The 20377-nt window shown below is 50.6% G+C and overlaps 1 protein-coding gene across 3 annotated transcripts in view; it reads left to right on the top strand.

The window, feature by feature from the left end:
* Positions 1–20377, top strand: part of SCN8A (sodium voltage-gated channel alpha subunit 8) — a 43675-nt gene that overhangs the window by 15121 nt on the left and 8177 nt on the right. For 2 of the 3 annotated variants that reach the window (XM_061443534.1, XM_061443536.1), the window contains 16 exons: positions 1541–1632; positions 4426–4647; positions 4835–4898; positions 5445–5586; positions 6129–6335; positions 6788–7078; positions 7414–7773; positions 8419–8554; positions 9715–9953; positions 10156–10329; positions 10961–11317; positions 12039–12509; positions 12968–13085; positions 13575–13729; positions 14368–14541; positions 17774–17896. In XM_061443534.1, the coding sequence (XP_061299518.1) occupies positions 1541–1632; positions 4426–4647; positions 4835–4898; positions 5445–5586; positions 6129–6335; positions 6788–7078; positions 7414–7773; positions 8419–8554; positions 9715–9953; positions 10156–10329; positions 10961–11317; positions 12039–12509; positions 12968–13085; positions 13575–13729; positions 14368–14541; positions 17774–17896 (3325 nt within the window). Of the gene's footprint in view, positions 1–1306; positions 1399–1540; positions 1633–4425; positions 4648–4834; positions 4899–5444; positions 5587–6128; positions 6336–6787; positions 7079–7413; positions 7774–8418; positions 8555–9714; positions 9954–10155; positions 10330–10960; positions 11318–12038; positions 12510–12967; positions 13086–13574; positions 13730–14367; positions 14542–17773; positions 17897–20377 lie in introns of all 3 variants that reach the window. The other variant, XM_061443535.1, reaches the window with a different exon arrangement.

The raw sequence follows: 20377 nt of genomic DNA, 5'->3' as shown, positions 1-20377 counted from the left end.
TTCCTTCTTCGTTCTCTTCTCTTGTGCCAGCTCAGCTTACATTGATTATGGGGACTCATGGGGCTGGCTGGGGGCTGCACCAGGAGATGCTCCCTAGAGTTTCCCTGCATTGATGGTTGCTTTGGCTCAGCAGGAAAACCCTGTGGGTGGCCCTGGTGGTCTGAGGCACTCATGGAAGAGAACGTTGCATCCCCTTTTGCAGCTGTTAGCGGGGTATTGCATGTGTGCGTGTTGGGGCTCCCATAGGCGACAGCAGGAAAGCTTGGGAGCCTTTAATCATAGAAAATACCTTTTTGGGGCTGGATTCTGCCCCCCAGGCTGTTGATTTCCCAGAGTTTCTGCTCTTTTCTCTGCGCCTTTTGGGTTGTAATTAAACCACATGCGCCGAGTTGCCCCTTGTGCACCAAAGGCACACAACCGGTCGCTCCCTGAGCCTTTAGTTTCCCTTGGGAAGAGGTGGGGATCTCCTGTGATCGTGTGGGGGAAGCTCCCAGTGCCGTGCACGCACTGAATGCAGCCTCTGCATTGGGAATTGCCTTTGTTGCTCTAGAGGTGAAAAAGGAGCAGTTTAAATGCATTGGTCTTAAACGTGAGAGCTCCCACTGATCTGACTCCGTAACCCCCTCATTGCCATTATTGCCAATAGGCTTCAAATCCAATCTCTTCCTGTGTCAAGGGCCGGAACAAGATTATGTGTTATTAAATCCCGCTAAAGAGGGTCTGAGTTCTATGAAGCACCCGCAGGAGACTCAGATATTGGGCATTTCTTTGCCTTTTCATCCCTGTTTCTCCCCAGACAGCACAGAGGGAATGGTCTGGTCTGAGTTAGCAAATATCACCCTGTTACCCTTGCACGAAGCATCTTATCCTCTGTGTATCTCGGGTTTATCCCTCTGTAAAGGGGAGATGAGCCTACCTGTGCCTCACAGGCAGGGAGTACAGCGTAAGGGGTGAGACTGAAGGATGCTCCTCACAGCGACAGAGGCTGATGCTTTCTGATGAGCACAAAGTGAAGCGAGTCCCCTTGAAAGCACTGAAGTGAGGCGATGCCACCAAATCCCCTCCCAGCTTTAAGCTTTCCAATGCCCTTCTCCTACAGAGGCAGCACTAAATCCTGCAGTCCTGTCTAGGTGAGGCTGCAGGTACTGCCCCAGCCACCGGGACGAGCCGCTCGCAGCGTGGAGACCCTTGGAGCGCGCTCTCCCTTTGCAGTGCCCCCTTCGAAAGCCCTTGCAATGCTTGTTTCCTACACCGGGAGCTAAAAGGCGACCCCAACGGTGCCATTAACTCTGGTTTAATTCTGCAGGTATATAACAGAGTTTGTAAACCTAGGCAATGTTTCAGCTCTGCGCACTTTCAGGGTTCTGAGAGCTTTGAAAACTATATCTGTTATCCCAGGTAAGGCGGGCTCCGCTCGGTGTCAGCTGTTGGGTGCAGGCCCCCTGTGAGTGCTGTATGGCTTTGTCTGTAGTAGGTGTTCTCCTTGGCGGGGTGTGTGTATCGTGATGGTGTTTCCTGTGTGTGACCTCCCTCCTTGCAGATATGTCACAGAGTTTGTGGACCTGGGGAATGTCTCAGCCTTGAGAACTTTCAGAGTTCTCCGAGCTTTGAAAACTATCTCTGTTATTCCAGGTGAGAACCGTGCAGCATCCAGAGCGGGGCCCCTCGCCGCACCTCCCCTCCCGTCCTGCATCGCTTGCTGCTCCGAGGCGCTGGGATGTGTCTGATGGGCTTGGCAGTCTGGATCAGTGGGGTCGCTGGGAATTGAGGCTTCTGGGCCATCAAACTGGGGGGGGCAGAAGTCTGCTCTTCCCGTTTGTTATCCCTTTATCCACTCTGCCTAAAGATGGCTGAAAAATGGGGATATCCTTCCTCCTTAGGATAAAGAGTTTTTTGCTCAGGAAGTCACCCCGTCATGGCCACTGTTTCTAGAAATGTTCTAAAACCTAAAACCCCAAACCTGTTCTAAAACCTAAACCCAAAGCCTGTTCTAAAACCTGAACTCCCAAACCTGTTCTTATTCCTAAGAATAAGCTGAGAGCAGAACCCAGCAAACTTAAAACCTGCCTGCACGAGGCCACTTCAGTTCCTTGGAGTCAGATGGGATCTGGGGCAGGTAATGGCAATAAGCTTCCCTCCCCAACCTGTCTCACCCCATAGAACCGCTGGATGAGTTCTGCTCTTCTGTTTCTTTGTTCCCTAATGCAATAAGTGATGGTGGTTCTTTTGCTTTCTCAGCCTCCACTTGCCAGGAAAGAGGCTATGGGATTGTAGGGGCCCATCACTGTTGTCCCCATTCCAGACTGCTAAACCCATCAGATGTACATGGCTGTTGTGCATGATGTTCTTAAGTGGCATCTGCTTTCCTTGCACCCAATGAGAGTATGCCAGAGTATGTTCTTACCTCGCATTCCTTAATGTTTGCCAGCGTTAAAGAGCACAGGGTACGTGGGGAATTGCTGTTAGCAGCGCCCTGGGGGGATCTGGGGTGCAGCTGTGGTTCTGTCAGCCTGCTGCAGGTATTAACTGCCTTGCTCAAGGGGCAGCATCGATGTTAACACAAGTTCTGTGTGTGGTTTGCTTTCGGAATGGTAGCAAAGTGAAAACCGTGCAGCTTTAGTGCTCTGGGTGCTAAGCGTGCCTTGTCTGCCCATGGAAAGGAGCAGGACAGTTCCGTTCGGGATCATTCCCTCCGTCCTGCCCCAAACCAATGGAGTTTTCCTTTTATTTCAAATGACAGCAAGGGAAGGGGGAGCTGAGCCCCTCCTAAGTGCGGTGCAGCCACATGTTCTACTGCAGGCTTCGTTTATGGGGTTCCCCGTCTGCTTCAGCACATGTAATGGAATGGGGATTGTAACGCTGGGGCTACAATGGGTGGTAACCACATCTTCTATCTATAACTGGGGTTATCCTCAGTGTGGTTTATAGGCGAGATATTCCATGCAGATAGAGGGTCTGCATGGACTCCAGTGACAGGAGCAGACTGTGGCACCTATGAGCTAAAGCATCACACTGCTGCTGTGGCTTGGTAGGACATACTGAACTCTGGTGCTCTAAAGAGATGTGCCCATTGGCAGAAATGAATTGGGATTTCAGTTGTCTGATGCCATCAGTCTCCAGTGCCTGTGACATTCAATAGGACCCAGTGGCGATGCGGATCTGCAGAGCACGAAGGCCGTTGCTTCCACTGGGAGCTGCTGGAGTTGTGTTTGTGGACTGGGAACGCTCCTGCTGCCAATTGAGCATCGTGGTTCCAAGCCCCTTTCTCCTCCTGTGCCTGTGAGAGAGCAGCACACAAAGCAGAGAGCCCCGGTTGCTGCTGTGAATGGCTGCATGGTGCATATTTGAGCGCTGGAGATGAGCATGCAAACTGGTGTTGGAATGGGTATTTGTCTGCCAGAACTAACAGCAAAACCCTGCTTGGTGCTGGAGTAGGGCTTTGGCACTGCTTGAAAACGCTGGAGATTGGAATGAAAGACATTTAAAACACTGTTCCTCCATAAGAATTCCTTTTGAAGCTTGGTGTTCCTGATCCGGATCAAACCTCCGTCGGCATAGAAAGGGTTCTTGTCAAAGGTTTGCTGCCGAATGCCAGAGACTTGGATCTGACTGGCTCCACATTGAGCCTCCTTCGCTGCTCAGTTCCAAATGCGAGATTAGCATCAGAAAAGCTGCTTAAATACTCTATGGTCTCTGCATCCAGAGTTCTTGCTTGTTGGGCTCTGTCTCCTGAAGCCTTTGTGCCGTGTTCTTCCACCACTTCATGGATGGTTCCTCTTCCAGACCAGCCTGGTTTGCAGAACTGGCAGGATTCTTGAGCTTCCTTTTATTATTGAGCCATTCATGATCTTTTGGAGCTATTCATGAGCCTGGTGGCCTTGGTAGAACCCAGAGGGCCAGTGCTGAGGGTGAAACCCTGCCCCATCAAATCCCCTTGTCTAAGTGAAGGATGCAGCTCCTGCAGGGGAAGGGGAAAGTGCTGAAACACTTGAGTTAAGCAGCAGGAACTGAAGATGGGCAAAGTATTGGCTCTTTGTGTGGTGTTTTAGCTTGTGCCAGGCTTAAACAGAACTCAAGGTGTCCACGGAGAGCTTTGTAGCAGCGTGTCTTAACTTAACCCCTTGCTTTAGACGAGCCCTTGCTTTCATGGCAGGGCCTCCTGAGGATGCTTTGCATCCTCTGCTGCAAGGCTCAGATGTGCCCAGGGAGGAACATTTGTTCTAACAATTGCCAGTTCACCACTGGGAGCTTGGGCCATCCATCATCCCTAGTGCACGGGGTGGGACGGGCTGGTGGCTCCCGGGGACTGGCTGCTTCGTGGCAGCCCTCTTCTGCCACGGCACCGCGGTGGTAAGGGACCGTGAGGATGTGATTTCTCACTGTCTCCTCCAGGAGTCATTTCCAGTCTCGTGCTCTCCCCTGCAGGCTTGAAGACCATCGTGGGTGCCCTCATCCAGTCCGTGAAGAAGCTCTCGGACGTCATGATCTTGACGGTGTTTTGTCTCAGTGTCTTCGCTCTCATCGGCCTGCAGCTCTTTATGGGCAATCTGAGGAACAAGTGCGTGATCTGGCCCATCAACGTCAATGAGACATTCCTGGATAACGGCTCGAGGGGCTTTGACTGGGAGGAGTACACCAACAATATGTGTGGGTATCTGTGCAGCGGCAGCCCCCTCCTCAGCTCGGTGTCAGTACAACCCTGGCTTTGTTAAGGTGTTTCTGGTGGGTTCATCTGAGGTGGTCACCTGGGGCTGTGAGGGTTGTAAGGTGCTGCTGTGCTTGACCTCTCCTCCCTCTGTGCGTGTGCGTAATCTTCTCTTTCTGTCTCCTTCAGCTAATTTTTACATCATCCCCGGTGCCCCTGACCCTTTGCTCTGTGGTAACAGCTCGGATGCAGGGTGAGTGATGAGCTTTAAGTGAAGACTCTAGTTACCATTGATGGCAAAGCCTTTGGGATGGTTCCTGCTGCTTCCTTTGTTGGTCCTGGTGTTATTCCACATGTCAAGTATTTCACATTTCTCAAGCTAACTACATTCATCCATTGTTACTACGTGACTAATAGGATGTAAGCTGACATGTTTCAGGTCTATGTCTAGTGATGATGACTTAGTGGCATTATTTCCCTCTGAATCCAATTGCAATCATCACAGGGTTCAGCAGTGGAAACCTCCATGCGCTATTGCCTTCGGTTGGGTTTTCACCCAGGCCTCTATAGGGCAAAAGCTGCTCCTTTCAGGGTGGAGAGCCTCCCATTGCCACATCTTGTTTCCATAGGACAAGGACTGCAGAAGTCCCTTCTCCTTGTCTGCTCTTCTTACTTGACGCAGAAAGCAGAGTGCATGCCATGTGTTGGGAGCATCTCCATAAGCATGAATAGCGTGCATGTTCTCACCTTGCTCTGTCCCTTTTCCTGCCTTGATGCCCTCATGTTGTGTCCTCCGCAGCCAATGTCCGGAGGGTTACACGTGCATGAAGGCAGGCCGGAACCCCAACTACGGTTACACAAGCTTTGATACCTTCAGCTGGGCTTTCCTGGCTTTGTTTCGCCTTATGACTCAGGACTTCTGGGAGAACCTCTATCAGTTGGTAAGAACCCTTGGCCTTAGTGTTATACACGATGGGAAGTGGGGAACAACGCAGGGAAGAGCCTTGGGTGGCATGGTCTGGTTTGAGGCATCCCTCCCTGCCCATGGGACTGGATGATCTTAAGGTTCTTTCCAACCCAAACCAGTCTGTGGGTCTGTTCAGAGCTGAGCTCTGCTCGCAGGAGGTGCTTTGGAGGGCAGAATGTTGCCTGGGGACCTGAGGATGCTTTGGGGACCTCGCCGAAATGGCTTTTGTTCTGTTTGCTGTGGTTTGAAGGGAGTCAAAGCGTGGAGTTTCACGCTGTGCATCCGAATCCCTTCCAGTCTGCAGCCATTGGGTGTTCCCTGAAGAAGAGGGATGTCCCCTTCGGTGCTTCTGCTGGGGAATGGGCAGTGGCTTCGTGCTGAGACGTTGAACGTTCAGCACTGCTTGGAAGCATTCAGGTCAAGAACTTGGGATCAATTCACATACCCGGTGTCACTCTGACACTCGCTTTCCCCTTTCCTTTCCTCTCCCCTCTCTGCCGTTGCTCTCTGTAACAGACCCTACGAGCAGCAGGAAAAACCTACATGATCTTCTTTGTCTTGGTGATCTTTGTGGGATCCTTCTACCTGGTGAATCTCATCCTGGCTGTGGTGGCTATGGCTTACGAGGAGCAGAACCAGGCCACGCTGGAGGAGGCAGAGCAGAAGGAGGCAGAGTTTAAGGCCATGTTAGAACAGCTGAAGAAGCAGCAGGAAGAAGCCCAGGTGAGTGCTTTGACTGTGCAGGGGCCTGTTTCGAGGTCTGTTTGCCTCCTGTTACAGTGTGTAATGAAAGGATGCAGCAGTGCCCTGGCATCATGTCCTCTGTCGGCTGGGGTTGACGTGGAGCACTCTCTTCCCTGCTCCTGCTGGTTTATCCTGGGTTATGTGCAAGCTTATTGTGTTGATTTATATGAAAACTCCTATTAAGGGAAATAGAAATGTTCCCACTTAAGTGTGAGAATATCTTTGCAGGATAAGTTCATCTTTGATCCTTTCTCAATTGCTTGTAAGGGACTGAGAGAGGTTTTGCTGCCTGCCAAAGCAGACTATAACAGGTTCCAAGAGCAGGAATGAGCACCCCAATCCCGCCCCAAAGACGTGGTTCTGTGCATGAGGCCACAGTGGGTTTTAAAGCAGAGCTATTAATCACGGTCATCTCTTGCCTACACCCTCAGGCTGCTGCTATGGTCACTTCGGCAGGGACGGTCTCTGAAGATGCTGTGGAGGATGATGGTGGTGGGGTGAGGATGTCCCGGAGCTCTTCGGAGCTTTCCAAGCTCAGTTCCAAGAGTGCCAAGGAGCGCCGGAACAGGAGGAAGAAACGCAAGGACAAGGAGCTGTCGGAGGGAGAGGAGAAGTGTGACACTGAGAAGGTGTTCAAGTCTGAGTCCGAGGATGGCATGAGGAGGAAAGCGTTCAGGCTCCCGGATAACAGGCTGGGAAGGAAGTTTTCCATCATGAACCAGGTAGTTTTCATGTCCTTCCCTAACGTTTATGGTCGCTCGGAGTCGGGATAATGTTCTAGTTTAGATCCCCATTGGCCTGTCAAAGGAATCTGCCCATCCTCTTAAACCTGCAGTGGATCGGGAGGACACTTGGAGCCTGGCCCAAATGGCTCCTGAGAGCAGGGGATCAAAGCAGATCACTTCTTTACCAAGAGCGAGCCCCTCTGGAAGCGCAGAGGATGGGGTCAAAGCAGTGATGGTTTGTGTAGACCCGGAGAGGGAGTGAAACCGCTTGAGAGCACCGCAGGGCGTTGTGCCGCACTGCTCATGGCCGTTCTTCCCCTTCTCCCTCCCAGTCTCTCCTCAGCATCCCCGGCTCCCCTTTCCTCTCCCGACACAACAGCAAGAGCAGCATCTTCAGCTACAAGGGGCGATTCCGGGACCCGGGCTCCGAGAACGAGTTCGCCGATGACGAGCACAGCACCGTGGAGGAGAGCGAGGGCAGGAGGGATTCCCTCTTCATCCCCATCCGCGGCCGGGACCGCCGGAGCAGCTACAGCGGCTACAGCGGCTACAGCCAAGGCAGCCGCTCGTCGCGCATCTTCCCCACGCTGCGGCGCAGCGTGAAGCGGAACAGCACGGTGGACTGCAATGGCGTGGTGTCCCTCATCGGGGGGCCCCCCTCCAGCATGCCCGGGGGGCGCCTGCTGCCTGAGGTGAGCAGGGGTACGGCAGCGGGGGGGCAGGCAGGGGACAGCGCAGGCAGGGTGGCTTGGTCCCTTCTCCTGTGTGCCGTGAGCCTGGTGGAATGAGTTGGACACAGCCTTGGGTAGCCCGGGCCAGGGTGAGGTGTCCCTGCCCATGGCAGGGCTTGGAACTAGAGGATGTTAAGGTCCTTTCCAACCCTATTCTGTGATTCTATGATTATACAGCCTGTACTGAATTAATAACTCCCCCCTCTTCCCTTCCCAAACTCAACAACCAAACCCACCTCCTTCTGCCCCCTGGGAAGAGGAGGCTTGGAATGAAAGGAGCGCCAATAGCAGGCTGTTTGACCTCTGTTCAGCATCACTTGCTCCCTGTTGTTGTTCTCTTCCCTAGGCAGCATGTTCATATAGTGCTTTGCTTCAGTATTTCATCCTCTTTCTAGCATGGATGTGGTGGGAGCGATGCATGTCTAAAGGAGAAGTATTACTGAGCAGCTCTTATGCTCACTCTGTGTCCATGGACATCACTCAGACAGTGGAAGGATAGCAGGAACAGCCTCTCTCGTGGGCACACGTGCCTTATTTCTAGGCCAAGAGCATGTGAAGTACCGGGGAGAGCAGGAGTTTGTATTGATCATCCTGTGGGTTTTGCAGGGTACCACTGAAATCGAGATCAGGAAGAAACCTGGCGGCTCCCTCTTGGTCTCCATGGATCAGGTGAACGCATCCTATGGAAGGAAAGACCGAACCAACAGTGTCATGACCGGGCTGACAAACACCCTTGTGGAGGGTAGGTGCGACTTGCCTTGGGTGGGTTCCAGTGTGTTTGCAGCGATTGCCCTCTCGTGGTGTGATGTAGGAAGACAGAGGAGCCATCACTCGGGTGCTCCTCACAGTGCTGGGCTCCCTGGAGCTCTGTGGTTGCCCCTCTGCCCCATAGGATTTAGCCATCCCTGCTAATTTACACATTTCTTTTGCCTCAGCCTGCTGCTTTGGAGGCATTATTGATGCAGAAGTGTTTGTTGGGCTTCGTTTGCCTCTGAATGGTGTGGATACGGAGGTAAAGAGGAGTCATTGCCCACTAATGAGTGCGGAGATGGTAGCAGTAAGATGATGTCTGATGCAGTTGTTCTGCCTCCTGCAGTCTCCGAAGGACTGGAGAGATCCTTTGCTTATATCCATGGAAGGGAATGATCTGAGCGGCTCTCAGATGTGCCAGCATCCTGATGTCCCTTTTGCTGCTGGCACACCTGAAACGGACAGCACATGGGGCTGAGATTCCCAGCTCCGTTGCGCAGGAGCAAGGACTCCTGAGCGTATGAGGATGATGAGCTCAAATTCCTGCTGCCTCCTGCAGTAACGTTGTGGGGAAACCAAATATACTTAGAAACAGAGCAGGGTTCTGCTGCTGCTTCCCTCCTGCGCAAACGCCTACAGGCTCCAGTGCTACGGCCCCTCTCTTTTAACTTTAGCAACTCCAAGGCAACTAAATCCCGAGCAACCAGAGAACCAATGGGAAGGAGAACGCGGTGGTCCCTTCCCTATCCATAGAAAAGAGGAAACTCCAGCTGGAGAGCCTGAATGGAACCACTGCGAGCGGAGGACTAAAGGGGGGGGGACTGGGGACTGATTGTGCTCCGTAAGCACCTGGGGAAGGAACGGGGCCAGCAGCCTGCCTGATTCCTGCGGCGGAGCAGGTTTCTCCTGCTGGGAACCCTTTGCAGCGGGATGCCGCGTGTTTCCTCTTTGAGGCCAGCATCCAGCACAGAATTCATTCCGCTCATGTAAGAGGCAGGGTTGAGGCCGTAACTTTGATTCCAGCCCTTTTCCCGTGCTGGGCCCTGAGTTAAACGTAGCTCTTCCTTTAAGATGCTCACAAGACCCGCGTGCCCCAGAGATCCCGCAGCCTCCGAGGTGAACCTTGAGCCCTGTTCTGTTTTGTAACTGTAGAGCTGGAAGAGTCCCAAAGGAAGTGTCCCCCTTGCTGGTACAAGTTTGCCAACACGTTCCTGATCTGGGAATGCCACCCGTACTGGATGAAGCTGAAGGAGATAGTGAACCTGATTGTCATGGACCCATTTGTTGACCTGGCCATCACCATCTGCATTGTGCTGAACACGTTGTTCATGGCCATGGAGCACCACCCCATGACCCCAGAGTTTGAACACGTGCTCTCCGTAGGGAATCTGGTAAGCTGGCGTGGGGAAGTATTCCCTACAGACCTGCTTCTCCTGGGATATGCTGCTTGTTAATGTAGACTTAGGTCAGAAGGGCTGTTACGCCATTGCATGGGCTGCATGTTTGAGCTGGCTCAGTGGTTGGTGTTGAGCCTGAAGCTCAGGAGAGGAGCAGAAATGAATCTTTGTTCTTTGTCTCTTCTCCCCGTTCCAGGTTTTCACTGGAATTTTCACAGCAGAAATGTTCCTGAAGCTCATTGCCATGGATCCCTACTATTATTTCCAAGAAGGCTGGAACATCTTTGATGGTTTTATTGTCTCCCTCAGTTTAATGGAGCTGGGTCTAGCAGACGTGGAAGGACTTTCTGTGCTGCGATCTTTCCGCTTGGTATTCCATGTTCCACTTCTGTTGGAATGTCACTGTCTTGGAGCTATTAGGAAAGGCAAAGCCCCCTTGTTTGGCTTGGGGAAGGACAGAGGTGGAATGGTGTCATTTTTGTGCTCTCTTCTTACTTCACAACTGCTCCTCGTGAGATCCGAGCCGCGTTTGGGCAGTGAGGGGTGACTTGGGAGGTGTCTCGGGGTAGGCTATGAATAGAGATAGACCATGTCAGAAAGCACCTCTTCTTTCATGTGTTCAGCTGGGGCAGTTTCTATGTTAGAGTAGAATAAAAGTGCTCAGGGGCTGCAGCCTTGATGTACTTTAAATGGTGCTGTCAGTGAGGAGGCTTTTGAAAGCCTCAGGGTTGGATTGTTGGGTGCAGAGAGCCCCAGCTGAGGGCGGATGCTGTGAGAGGACCGAGCTCCCAGCTATATCCAGCTCCAGAAACCCTGTCCCCAGGTGGAATCCAGCCTCGACTGGGGGGTCCGGCTACGCCAGGACAACCACAGGCACGGGCTTAGGCGTTGCTAGCCCACGGGGTGGTTGCCGCGTAGGAAGCTCTGCCTGCTTTTCCTCCCTGTTTCAGATGCAGCTCAACTCAGTGTCCTTTTTGGTTGTGTTTTCTGCTTTTTTGTAGCTGAGAGTCTTCAAACTGGCCAAGTCTTGGCCCACTCTGAACATGCTGATAAAAATCATCGGTAACTCAGTGGGTGCCTTGGGGAACTTGACCTTGGTGCTTGCCATCATCGTGTTCATCTTCGCCGTGGTGGGAATGCAGCTCTTTGGCAAAAGCTACAAGGAGTGTGTCTGCAAGATCAATCCGGAGTGTGAGCTACCCCGCTGGCACATGCACGATTTCTTCCACTCCTTCCTTATTGTCTTCCGTGTGTTGTGTGGGGAATGGATTGAGACCATGTGGGATTGTATGGAAGTAGCGGGACAGGCCATGTGCTTGATTGTCTTCATGATGGTCATGGTCATCGGCAACTTAGTGGTCAGTAAATGGTTACTGATGGGCTTTGTTGGTTGCCTCTGGGTGGGGTAGAACATGGGGAGACCACAGACAGGGAGTCCTGATTTGGGGGGCTGTCCTAGCTCCGGTGGGGTCCTTCATGGCCTTCGACCTATGAGCCTGTTGCCTTCGGTAGCGCAACGCTGAGGATGTGATTTGCTTGATGGGTTTTAAACAGTTCCCAAGAGTAAAGCATCCAAGCACAAAAAGCTGGGGGTGGAGCCCCTCAGTTTCAGGGCATAAAAGAAGCTTCAAAGAAGCCAAAGCTGCCTTTCCAAATGGCAACGATTTGGGACACAGGGGAAGGTCCTGAAGTGTTAAAATGGGGCTGGAAGTTCCTTCTGGAACCTGCCCACCAGCTCAGTCCCGAGGTATGGATGGGCGCAGGGATGGGCTGGTGAGGCTGCCCGGCCTGCCGTGTGGGAGGCTCCACTTAGATCATGCTGCTTCCTTCTGGTCTGAAACGCTGGGAAGGAAAGCCTATGGAAGCAAGTGGAGCAGTGTGAACAGTTGCTTGTCTTCAGAGCAGTGTCGGGAGCTGGCTCGGGCAGGATTTGTCTCACCAAGGGAGCTGTCAGTAGGTGTGGGCACGGAGCTATGGCTCAGAACCTAGCCTGGCCCATCTCCTCCTTAACATCAGCAGGACTTGGGTGGCCGAATGCTCCTGGGTCAGCTCTGCCAAGCTCAACCTCTTCTCTTCCAGGTGCTGAACCTCTTCTTAGCCCTGCTCCTGAGCTCCTTCAGCGCTGACAACTTAGCAGCAACCGATGATGATGGGGAGATGAACAACCTGCAGATCTCTGTCATCCGCATCAAGAAGGGCATTGCCTGGATCAAGGCGAAAGTGCGTGAGTTCATGCAGGCTCATTTCAAGCAGAGGGAGGCAGATGAGGTCAAACCCTTGGATGAGTTGTATGACAAGAAGGTAAACTGCATCGCTAACCACACAGGGGCTGATATCAACAGAGACATTGATTATCAGAAGAATGGCAATGGCACCACAAGTGGAATTGGGAGCAGTGTGGAGAAGTACATAATAGATGAAGATCACATGTCCTTCATCAATAACCCCAATCTCACTGTCCGGGTACCTATTGCTGTAGGTGAATCGGACTTTGAAAATCACAACACAGAAGATTTCAGCAGTGATACAGATCCTGATGGCAGCAAAGAGGTAGGAGGAGATGCTCCAGATGCATTCTGGTCATGCAGTGCTGGTGTGAGGGCCTGGAAGCATCTCGGGAGGGAGAACTAGATAGAAACAGGTTTGTGCTGGAGCTATGTTATGATGTCTTTGCACTCAAGGCACAAGTTTCTTGTGCTGGTTGCTCTAGGGAGAGCCACTAATACTATTAAATTTATATTCCATAAATACTTCATATTTGTAATATAAATACTATTAAATGTATATTCTCTATGCACTTCATCTATAGAATGTGAATACTATTAAATATACAGAATAGAAATACTTCATACTCCTGTTAACATGAGATGGAAGCTGAGTCAGGATCTCAGTGAGCTGGGGTGAGGAACCAGCTTTGGTCCAGTAACTCTGGTGAACAAATGGCTGAGGTTGGATGTTTTGGGGGGGGACTAATGATGGATTGGCTTGGCTTTGGTTTTGTGTTCAAGAAACTGGATGAAACCAGCTCCTCTGAAGGTAGCACCATTGACATCAAGCCTGAAGTGGAAGAAGTCCCTGTGGAGGCACCAGAGGAGTATCTGGACCCAGATGCTTGCTTCACAGAAGGTAAGCTTGGAGATGCAGTTGCATTGCAAGGGTGTAGATGACCTGTAGGTAGGGCAGATTGATCTTGTGTACAGCTGATGCTGTGGGTACTTGGAAGCAGAAGAATTTGGCTTCAGATGAGGTTTTTCTTCCCCCTTCTGTTGCTGGCCTTAATGTCTTTCAGCAGCTGATCCATTACAGGTATTCCCCTGGCAAAGGTACTCTAAATGGCTCAGGGTTATGTTATCAGCAAGTTTTCCATTTGTCTGCTGTCAAGTGCACAGAAACCTCGGCAAATCCAACCACAAAATGATCTTAATTCAGGTGCCCACATACAGAAGTGGTGAAAGGAATCATCACGTCCTCAAGAATAAGAGTTTGAACTGAAACTCAGCCTATTTAATATCGTTGGCATCAAGACTGCTTCTAGACAATGGCAACTCCATGTTCTTACCATGTTCCCTAAGGACATGTGGGCTCATCCTGCTTTGTGTGCCGTCCCCATTGCAGGGTGCACGCAGCGCTGCAAGTGTTGCCAGGTCAATATTGAGGAGGGGCTGGGGAAGTCTTGGTGGACCTTGAGGAAGACTTGTTTCCTCATCGTGGAACATAACTGGTTTGAGACCTTCATCATCTTCATGATCCTCCTGAGCAGCGGTGCTCTGGTGAGTAGGAGGCAGGTTCTGCTCCTGGGAACGGGTGGGTTTGGGCCAGGGCAGCATCAGTCGGGTCCCATTTCCACATTTCCCCTTCTTGCCTTTCCCATCTTTGCAGAACCACTTGGCCTGGTGCTTCCATAGATCCAAACCATCCCTCTCTGTGTGTGTTTGCCCGCTATTTGTTAGCTGGGGTTATAAAACAACCAACATCGAGCACCCGTTAGGAGCTGTAGGACCGAAGTCCACACCGCTGTGCAAGCCACAGCAGTAACCTGGCTTCCTCCCCGCTCACTAATACCAGTAACAGTCTGGTTGCCAACAGACTCAGCCCTTTTGGGTGTGCTGAGCTGCAGAGAAACTGCTCCAGTATGGTCCCAGTTGCTGAACTGGTTTAGCTGGAAAGGCTGTGCTCCCGTCCCTACAAGGCACAGTTGTTCTGGCATCATTTAGTCAGGACTTCGGTTCTGGGGGGATTTATTCTGGTTTGACAACTGCTGGGTCGTGCGGCAGCTACTGCGTAAGGTGCACTGTGTAAAGATGTCATTGTGCCGCTTATCTCGGGGCTGTTTGAATGAGGTGCTGGGAAACAGCACTGAGCTTAGGGAATAAATCCTGCCTGAAATGGGAACCTGGTTATTTCCCAGGCTTTTGAGGATATTTACATCGAACAGAGGAAAACCATCCGGACCATCCTGGAATACGCAGACAAGGTCTTCACGTACATCTTCATCCTGGAGATGCTGCTGAAGTGGTGTGCTTATGGATTCGTCAAGTTCTTCACCAACGCCTGGTGCTGGCTGGATTTCCTCATTGTGGCTGTATGTATCCTCTCCTCCTTTCTTGCTGCTCGGAATTAGTTAGCGGAATGCTGGGGTAGTGTTTTCTCCTGAGGAATGTCCTGACTGAATCATACACTCTATATGGATTCAATCCCAGATATCTCCTGGGGTCCTGTTGAGCCTGCAGAGGCAAAGGAGGGTTTTCCAGCCCTTGGCTCTTGTGCTGTTTTACTGTTTCAGAGAGGCGCGAGCACATCTTGAGCTGCTGGGAGGTGTTAAGAGTGCAAGAGCTTGGTCAGACGTGGTATTCCTTGGTGCCACCCTCCTTCTGTAGTCATCTGTGTTCTTAAGGATGGGGGAATGATGAGGCAGGCAAAATCTTCCATCCCATCACCTGCCAGGCTCTGTTGTTCTGAACACTGAGCACAGAGCCTTGGAGCACAGCGAGGGCATTTAAAATGAATGGGATTGATGCTGTCAGCAGCAGAAAATGCTGGAACTTGGTAGGACTCAAAGTCCAAAGAATTGCAAAACAAGGAACTTCAGACTCCCAAATGCTGGGATTGCATTAAAATGTTCCATCACATCCAGTTGTGCATCAGTGCCTTTAGTGAATGCCCTAACAGAAAGTAGCAAACCAGGAGTTGTCTTCCAAGCTTCTCCTTTGAAACCTTTGGAATGTGATCCAGTTACACCGAGTTGCTGTTCAGTGACATTATCCCTCTGGGAATATTTTGGAGTAGGTGGAGGAGCTGTGCTTGCAATTCCAGGGCAGAAGTGTCTGCGTTTCCTATGGAAAACTGCATTTATCCCTTTCTTTTCCCAGTCCTGCTCCCTTAACGCACGTCTTGAAGCAGTAACTGTTCCCTGCTGAAAATAACCCTCTGTCTCTTTCGCTGCCTTGAGATGAAGCACAAGTGCTAACATGGGAACCAGTGTGAGATACCATCTCTTCTGCACTCTATTAAAAGGCAAGCAGCAGCTGAGCACAAAAGCAGCGTTCACAGCCCTTGTGGCTCCGTGTTGGGAGTCCACTTCCAGCTGTTGGGAACAAAGTGCAGTTTCCTTTTCTTCCCAAGCATCTGGGGTAAAGAGAAGGAACTTCCCAGGCAGGTAGTGCGTTTACAGGGAGAGAACACATGCGTCTGTGCCTGTTAAATCACACTTTATAACCACTTTGCTAACGTGCTGTGGCTGGGGCTCAAGTGAAGGCAGGGTGGCAGCCGTGACTAATAGCCAATAAGCCTTTGCATCATAACAACCCTCTTGAATGTTATTTTTCAGGTTTGCTAGCATTGTCAAATAACTCCTCCTCTGATTCCCAAAGCTTGCTGGGGCTATTTGTGAAGACAAAGTCTTTTGCTGGGTAATAATGAAGGCTTCTGCTTTTCAGTCAATCTGGAATTCCTTTTGTCTGCCATCGGTGCCTGCTGTGTCTCCTGTCAGAGTGTCCCCAGAGAATAATACTGCAAAGAGCCCATGAAAGCTCAAACAGCCTTTAGTCACTTCACTGCCCTTGTGTTCATTTCCTACTTGGGAGCGGGGCATTATCCCAAGGGAAAGAAGCTCTAAAAACAAGGATTCAGTGAAGCCTGGACCCTGTATTATACATACAGGGTAAATCACTGCACTTCTCTCTATATGGATCTGCTAGCCCATCCCTCTGTGTTTTGAAAGCTGGGACCAGGGGTGTTGCTGTGGGCTCGGTCCCTTCCTGAGTAGCCTGATTTTGCTTCCCAAAGGCTTTGCTGTAAACCTTTGGGACACGCTTGGCTTGAATCAGTGTCATTTGAAACCCACGTGGCAGAACCTGGAGCCACGTTGCCGTAAGTCGCCGCGTGGTTTGGCCACTTCCATGAAGACAGCAAAAGTCTGGTGCACCACCAGGAAAATCAGAGGAAATCTCCACCTTTTCCCACATGCTTATGCTTTTGAAATCTGGTCGTGGACTATGTGTGGAATAAGAATTGTCCATGTGATTCTTTCTCATTATCTCAATATCCCTTTCTGTAGAAAAGAACGATAAGTAGGAAGTGTCTGTTCTGAGAATGAAGCTCAAAGCCACTTTTTACAGGAGGAGGTCTCGTGTTTTTTCCATTATTTGTTGCTGTATATTGATGTCTTTTATTTTTTCCCCTTGAAAAAAGGTTGCCAAATCTGTTTCTTATCTGTGTCTGTAATGTGATAGTAGCCAAACCTGGAAGATAGCGGGCTGCTGGTGAAATGGTGCCTGGAGATGCTATTTCCATCTGGCCAGGTCATGGCTGGTCCAGTCTAAAGATTTGGCTCGTGTGGGGAATGGACCTCACGTGCCAGGGCTAGAAGTAGATGGCTTCAAGTTCCAGGCTTTTGGTACAACAGGGTTTAATCCTGCAGGCCCCTGGTTAAAGGCTCTTGGGTGACTCGTAAGAGCCCAAATCTGATCCCAGGCTGCTAAGAAAATGTGTTGTCTCTGGTTGAAAACTGGATCCAGGAGGCTGTCCCCAGCTGTGTTGTGGTCTCAGTGTACGAGCAACCCCGTGGTCGCTGTGCACCTCATCCTGCCCGTGTTTAACATGGGCTTTTCCCATCCCCATCCTGCCTGCGATGCTCACAGATGGCACCGTGCCTTCCGGCAGGTGCACGGCACATCCTGCGTGTTACAGGCAGCGAATCCGGAGCCCGCCCTTGGGTTTCCAGGCAGGAGCAGTTGGAATGAGCTGCCCCATCACTCAGGGCTGAGGTTTCTCACGGGTCCCGTCCCCGAGGGCCGTGGCCGTGGCCGGAGCAGCCCCGCTCTGTGAACACGGTGGCTTTAGCGATGCGAGTTGAGGGCAGTTTGTGCAGTGTGTGTATTTATCTGTATTCTTTCTCATAGGTACCTTTAACATTTGTCTGGCTTAAGTTTAATGGGAGCCGCTGGGATCCTGCAGCCAGTAAAGGGCGAGGGTAAGGTTTTTGTCATCGTTTGGGCTCTTCCTTCCGACAGACCCCTTCTCCGTCTGTGTCTCTGCCTCTCACTTATCTTTCCCCTCTCTGTTCTTTTCTTATGCCTTTCTCAACCGCATTATTTCCTTCCAGGTCCTTTCAGTCAAGTGAAGTAGGCAGCTGGTGGCATGTCTTCGGGATTTATTCTGGGGCAAGCAGTGCTAGGGGACTCATTCTAACAGTCTGGAACCTTTTGTGTTTTGTTTCCCTTTTTCTTTCTTTATTTTCTTTCTTTTTTTCTCTTTTTCTTTTTCTTTTTTTTGTTTTTTTTTTTTTTTTGCCTTTGTTTCTATTTTCTGTGTAGGTCTCTTTAGTCAGCCTTATAGCTAATGCCCTGGGCTACTCGGAACTAGGTGCCATAAAGTCCCTTAGGACACTAAGAGCTTTGAGGCCTTTAAGAGCGTTGTCCCGATTTGAGGGGATGAGGGTAAGATGCCATTAGCAGCTGATCCTTCTGCATGCCTGTGGAGCGTTTCTTTTTTAAGCATGCTAGAACTGATCAAAACTGGTGAAAAAGCCCCAAATTCCAAAGAGAATCATGATGCAGCTGCTGACTCGGTCACCCACCGTGGATGTCCCCTCACCCTGCCCACCGCTGCACCCTCCCCTCTTAAGAAAGGGAGATGCATTAAGCTGCCTCATTACGTTCAGTTCTGGCCCGAACCACATGCCATTCGTAGATGATGTTAACACTTGGCTGTTCTCATTTAGCCTGGCTTTTACCTCTAGCATCCGAGGGGGCTTCTGAGCTGTAACTTCTACCTAGGGAGAATCACCAGGTGCAAAGAAGCAGAATTGGAACCACCTCAGTGTCTCCAGCCCCTCACCGTGTTGGCCGCTGGTGGAATTGGATTCAAAGACCATATCTGAGGGGGTTTTAAAAGGGCAATCTGCCTGCAAGGGGGTAAAAGGCTGCTTCCTTCCTTCCTTGGATCCCTCAGGCCTTCAGGAAGGGACTGGTGGGGAGCTCAGCTCATTGAAAAAAGGCTTTGGTTGAATTCCTCTTGTTGCACCTTGTTGTTCTCGGTCCAGTCTGGTGGCGACTGGAAGCCTTGTCTGATAGTGAAGCTTTTCCTTTCCACTCCCTCCCTTTTCCCATGCTTTATGGTCCCCTTGTCCTGTCACTGTGGAACTAGCACCGAAGCACAAGCAAAGCATTGAACTTGACCAGCTTCCCTCAAATTGGTAGGCAGCAATTGGGGATTGGAACTCACTGCAGTGCCTCACTGCTTTGCCGCTGATGGTCTCTATTGTGGTGCCTTCTTTGCCCATTTGGGGTTGAAATCAGCTAGAACATGCAAGAAGTAAAGGCTATGATGTATTAATGGGTTTCCCACTCTCTCCAGAACAATAGCGTAGGTTCCTTTGTGCTAAATCCCAGTTAGCTCCCAGTGCGAGGTATTAGAAGAGAGAAAATGATGCATTAAAAGGGAAGGAAATAGCAGTCACAATTTTTACCTTAGGAGCAGTTCCACCTGGATCCTTCTGATCTCCTTTGAATCTGCTGTGGCACGAAATACAGGGTGAGAGAGGCAAAGGAGCTAACCAGGAATCCTCCAATCCCGTAGGAAGCCATAGGAATAAATGATAGAACAAATCCAAAGAGGGTTTTCTCTTCCCTAATGTTATCCTGCTCTTATTTCTTGGTGTCAGTTAGCTTGATTCAAAACTCTGTTCACTAATGCAGGCCCATGGGTGCAAAGCCAGAGCTGTTGCTCGGCTGGGTTCAGGTCCCACCTATGAGTAGGATCACAAAGGAAAAGGCCCAGCACTAAACCTGTACCTATTAAAAGCTATTTCTAAGCCGTGCCAGAGAGAAGCTGTGATTTCTAGTGCAAAATCAAAGAATTCCCATGCTTGAAGTGGGGATTTCCACCCGAATTGATAGACAGTTTACAACCACAGCCCTGTCAGTCACCTAAACCCTTTGGTTTGACTTGAAGTGATGCTGCCCCATACAACCAGTACAATCCAGAGATTTGAAACGCCTTTGTAAAGGCAACACCAAATGTAGTTCTTTGCTTTTCTCTACTCCATAGTAATCTGCATTCCTAAGAGCTTGCTCTGCTCTGAAATGATACAGGAAGTTTGACAGTAATGCTATGAAACGTGCATGTGTTTTTGTCAGTCTGCACACAAAAGCCATGTTCCTTCTCTCTGTTCTATGCTGGATAAATTCAACGTGCTCCAAGTGACCAGATTCCATGAGGACATGACAGGTTTTTGCTTCCCATGATGAATGGAGTAAAGCACCATAGGGTATCTGTAAGGCTCTAAAGAGGCACACTGCTTGGGTTGGTGTTCAGCAGGACAGCATCCTGTTTGCTTGAAGGGAGGGTAAAAGCAAAGGCATTCTCTGTGGAGCCTGTATGGAGGGCTTGACTCTTCATGCTTCATGGGGTTTACAGTGCTCATAGGACCTTAGACTTCTTTGGCTTGGAAGAGACCTTAGAGATCATCCAGTTCCAACCCTTCCCAGTCAGCGACACCTTGCACTAGAGCAGCTTGCTCCAAGCCCCATCTATCCAACCTGGCCTTGAACACTGAATTCATCCCATCATTTAACTGTTGTAATGCCACTGTCCAGAGCACGGGGATGGAGCCTTTCCAAACTGAGGCAAAGGGGTAAAACCAGGTTAGATTCTGTTCATCTGTGAAAGGCATCGACATTAGGAGATCGTGATCAAGGATTTAACACCCTGCTGACCTAGCTCCATTCAAAGCCTACACTGGGTCACATGTTGGCCAGGGATGCTCAGGGCCATGGTGCTCCCAAAGCATGAAGAGGCTCAAATGGAAGATCCGAGCTCTGGCAAAACCCATTCTGTGCGTTTTGGAGGAAGGAACATGGCTTTTCTGTCCTCTTGAGCCTGCGTAGCTGCATGCTCAGCTGTGTGCCTGAGACACC

Source organism: Pezoporus flaviventris, unplaced genomic scaffold (genome assembly GCF_033815535.1).
Source record: "Pezoporus flaviventris isolate CSIRO_AGI_PZ_B2104156 unplaced genomic scaffold, CSIRO_AGI_Pfla_v1 ptg000400l, whole genome shotgun sequence".
Taxonomy (NCBI): Eukaryota; Metazoa; Chordata; class Aves; order Psittaciformes; family Psittacidae; genus Pezoporus; species Pezoporus flaviventris.
The sequence above is the reverse complement of the archived record's forward strand: the minus strand, read 5'-3'. Positions and strand labels throughout refer to the sequence as shown.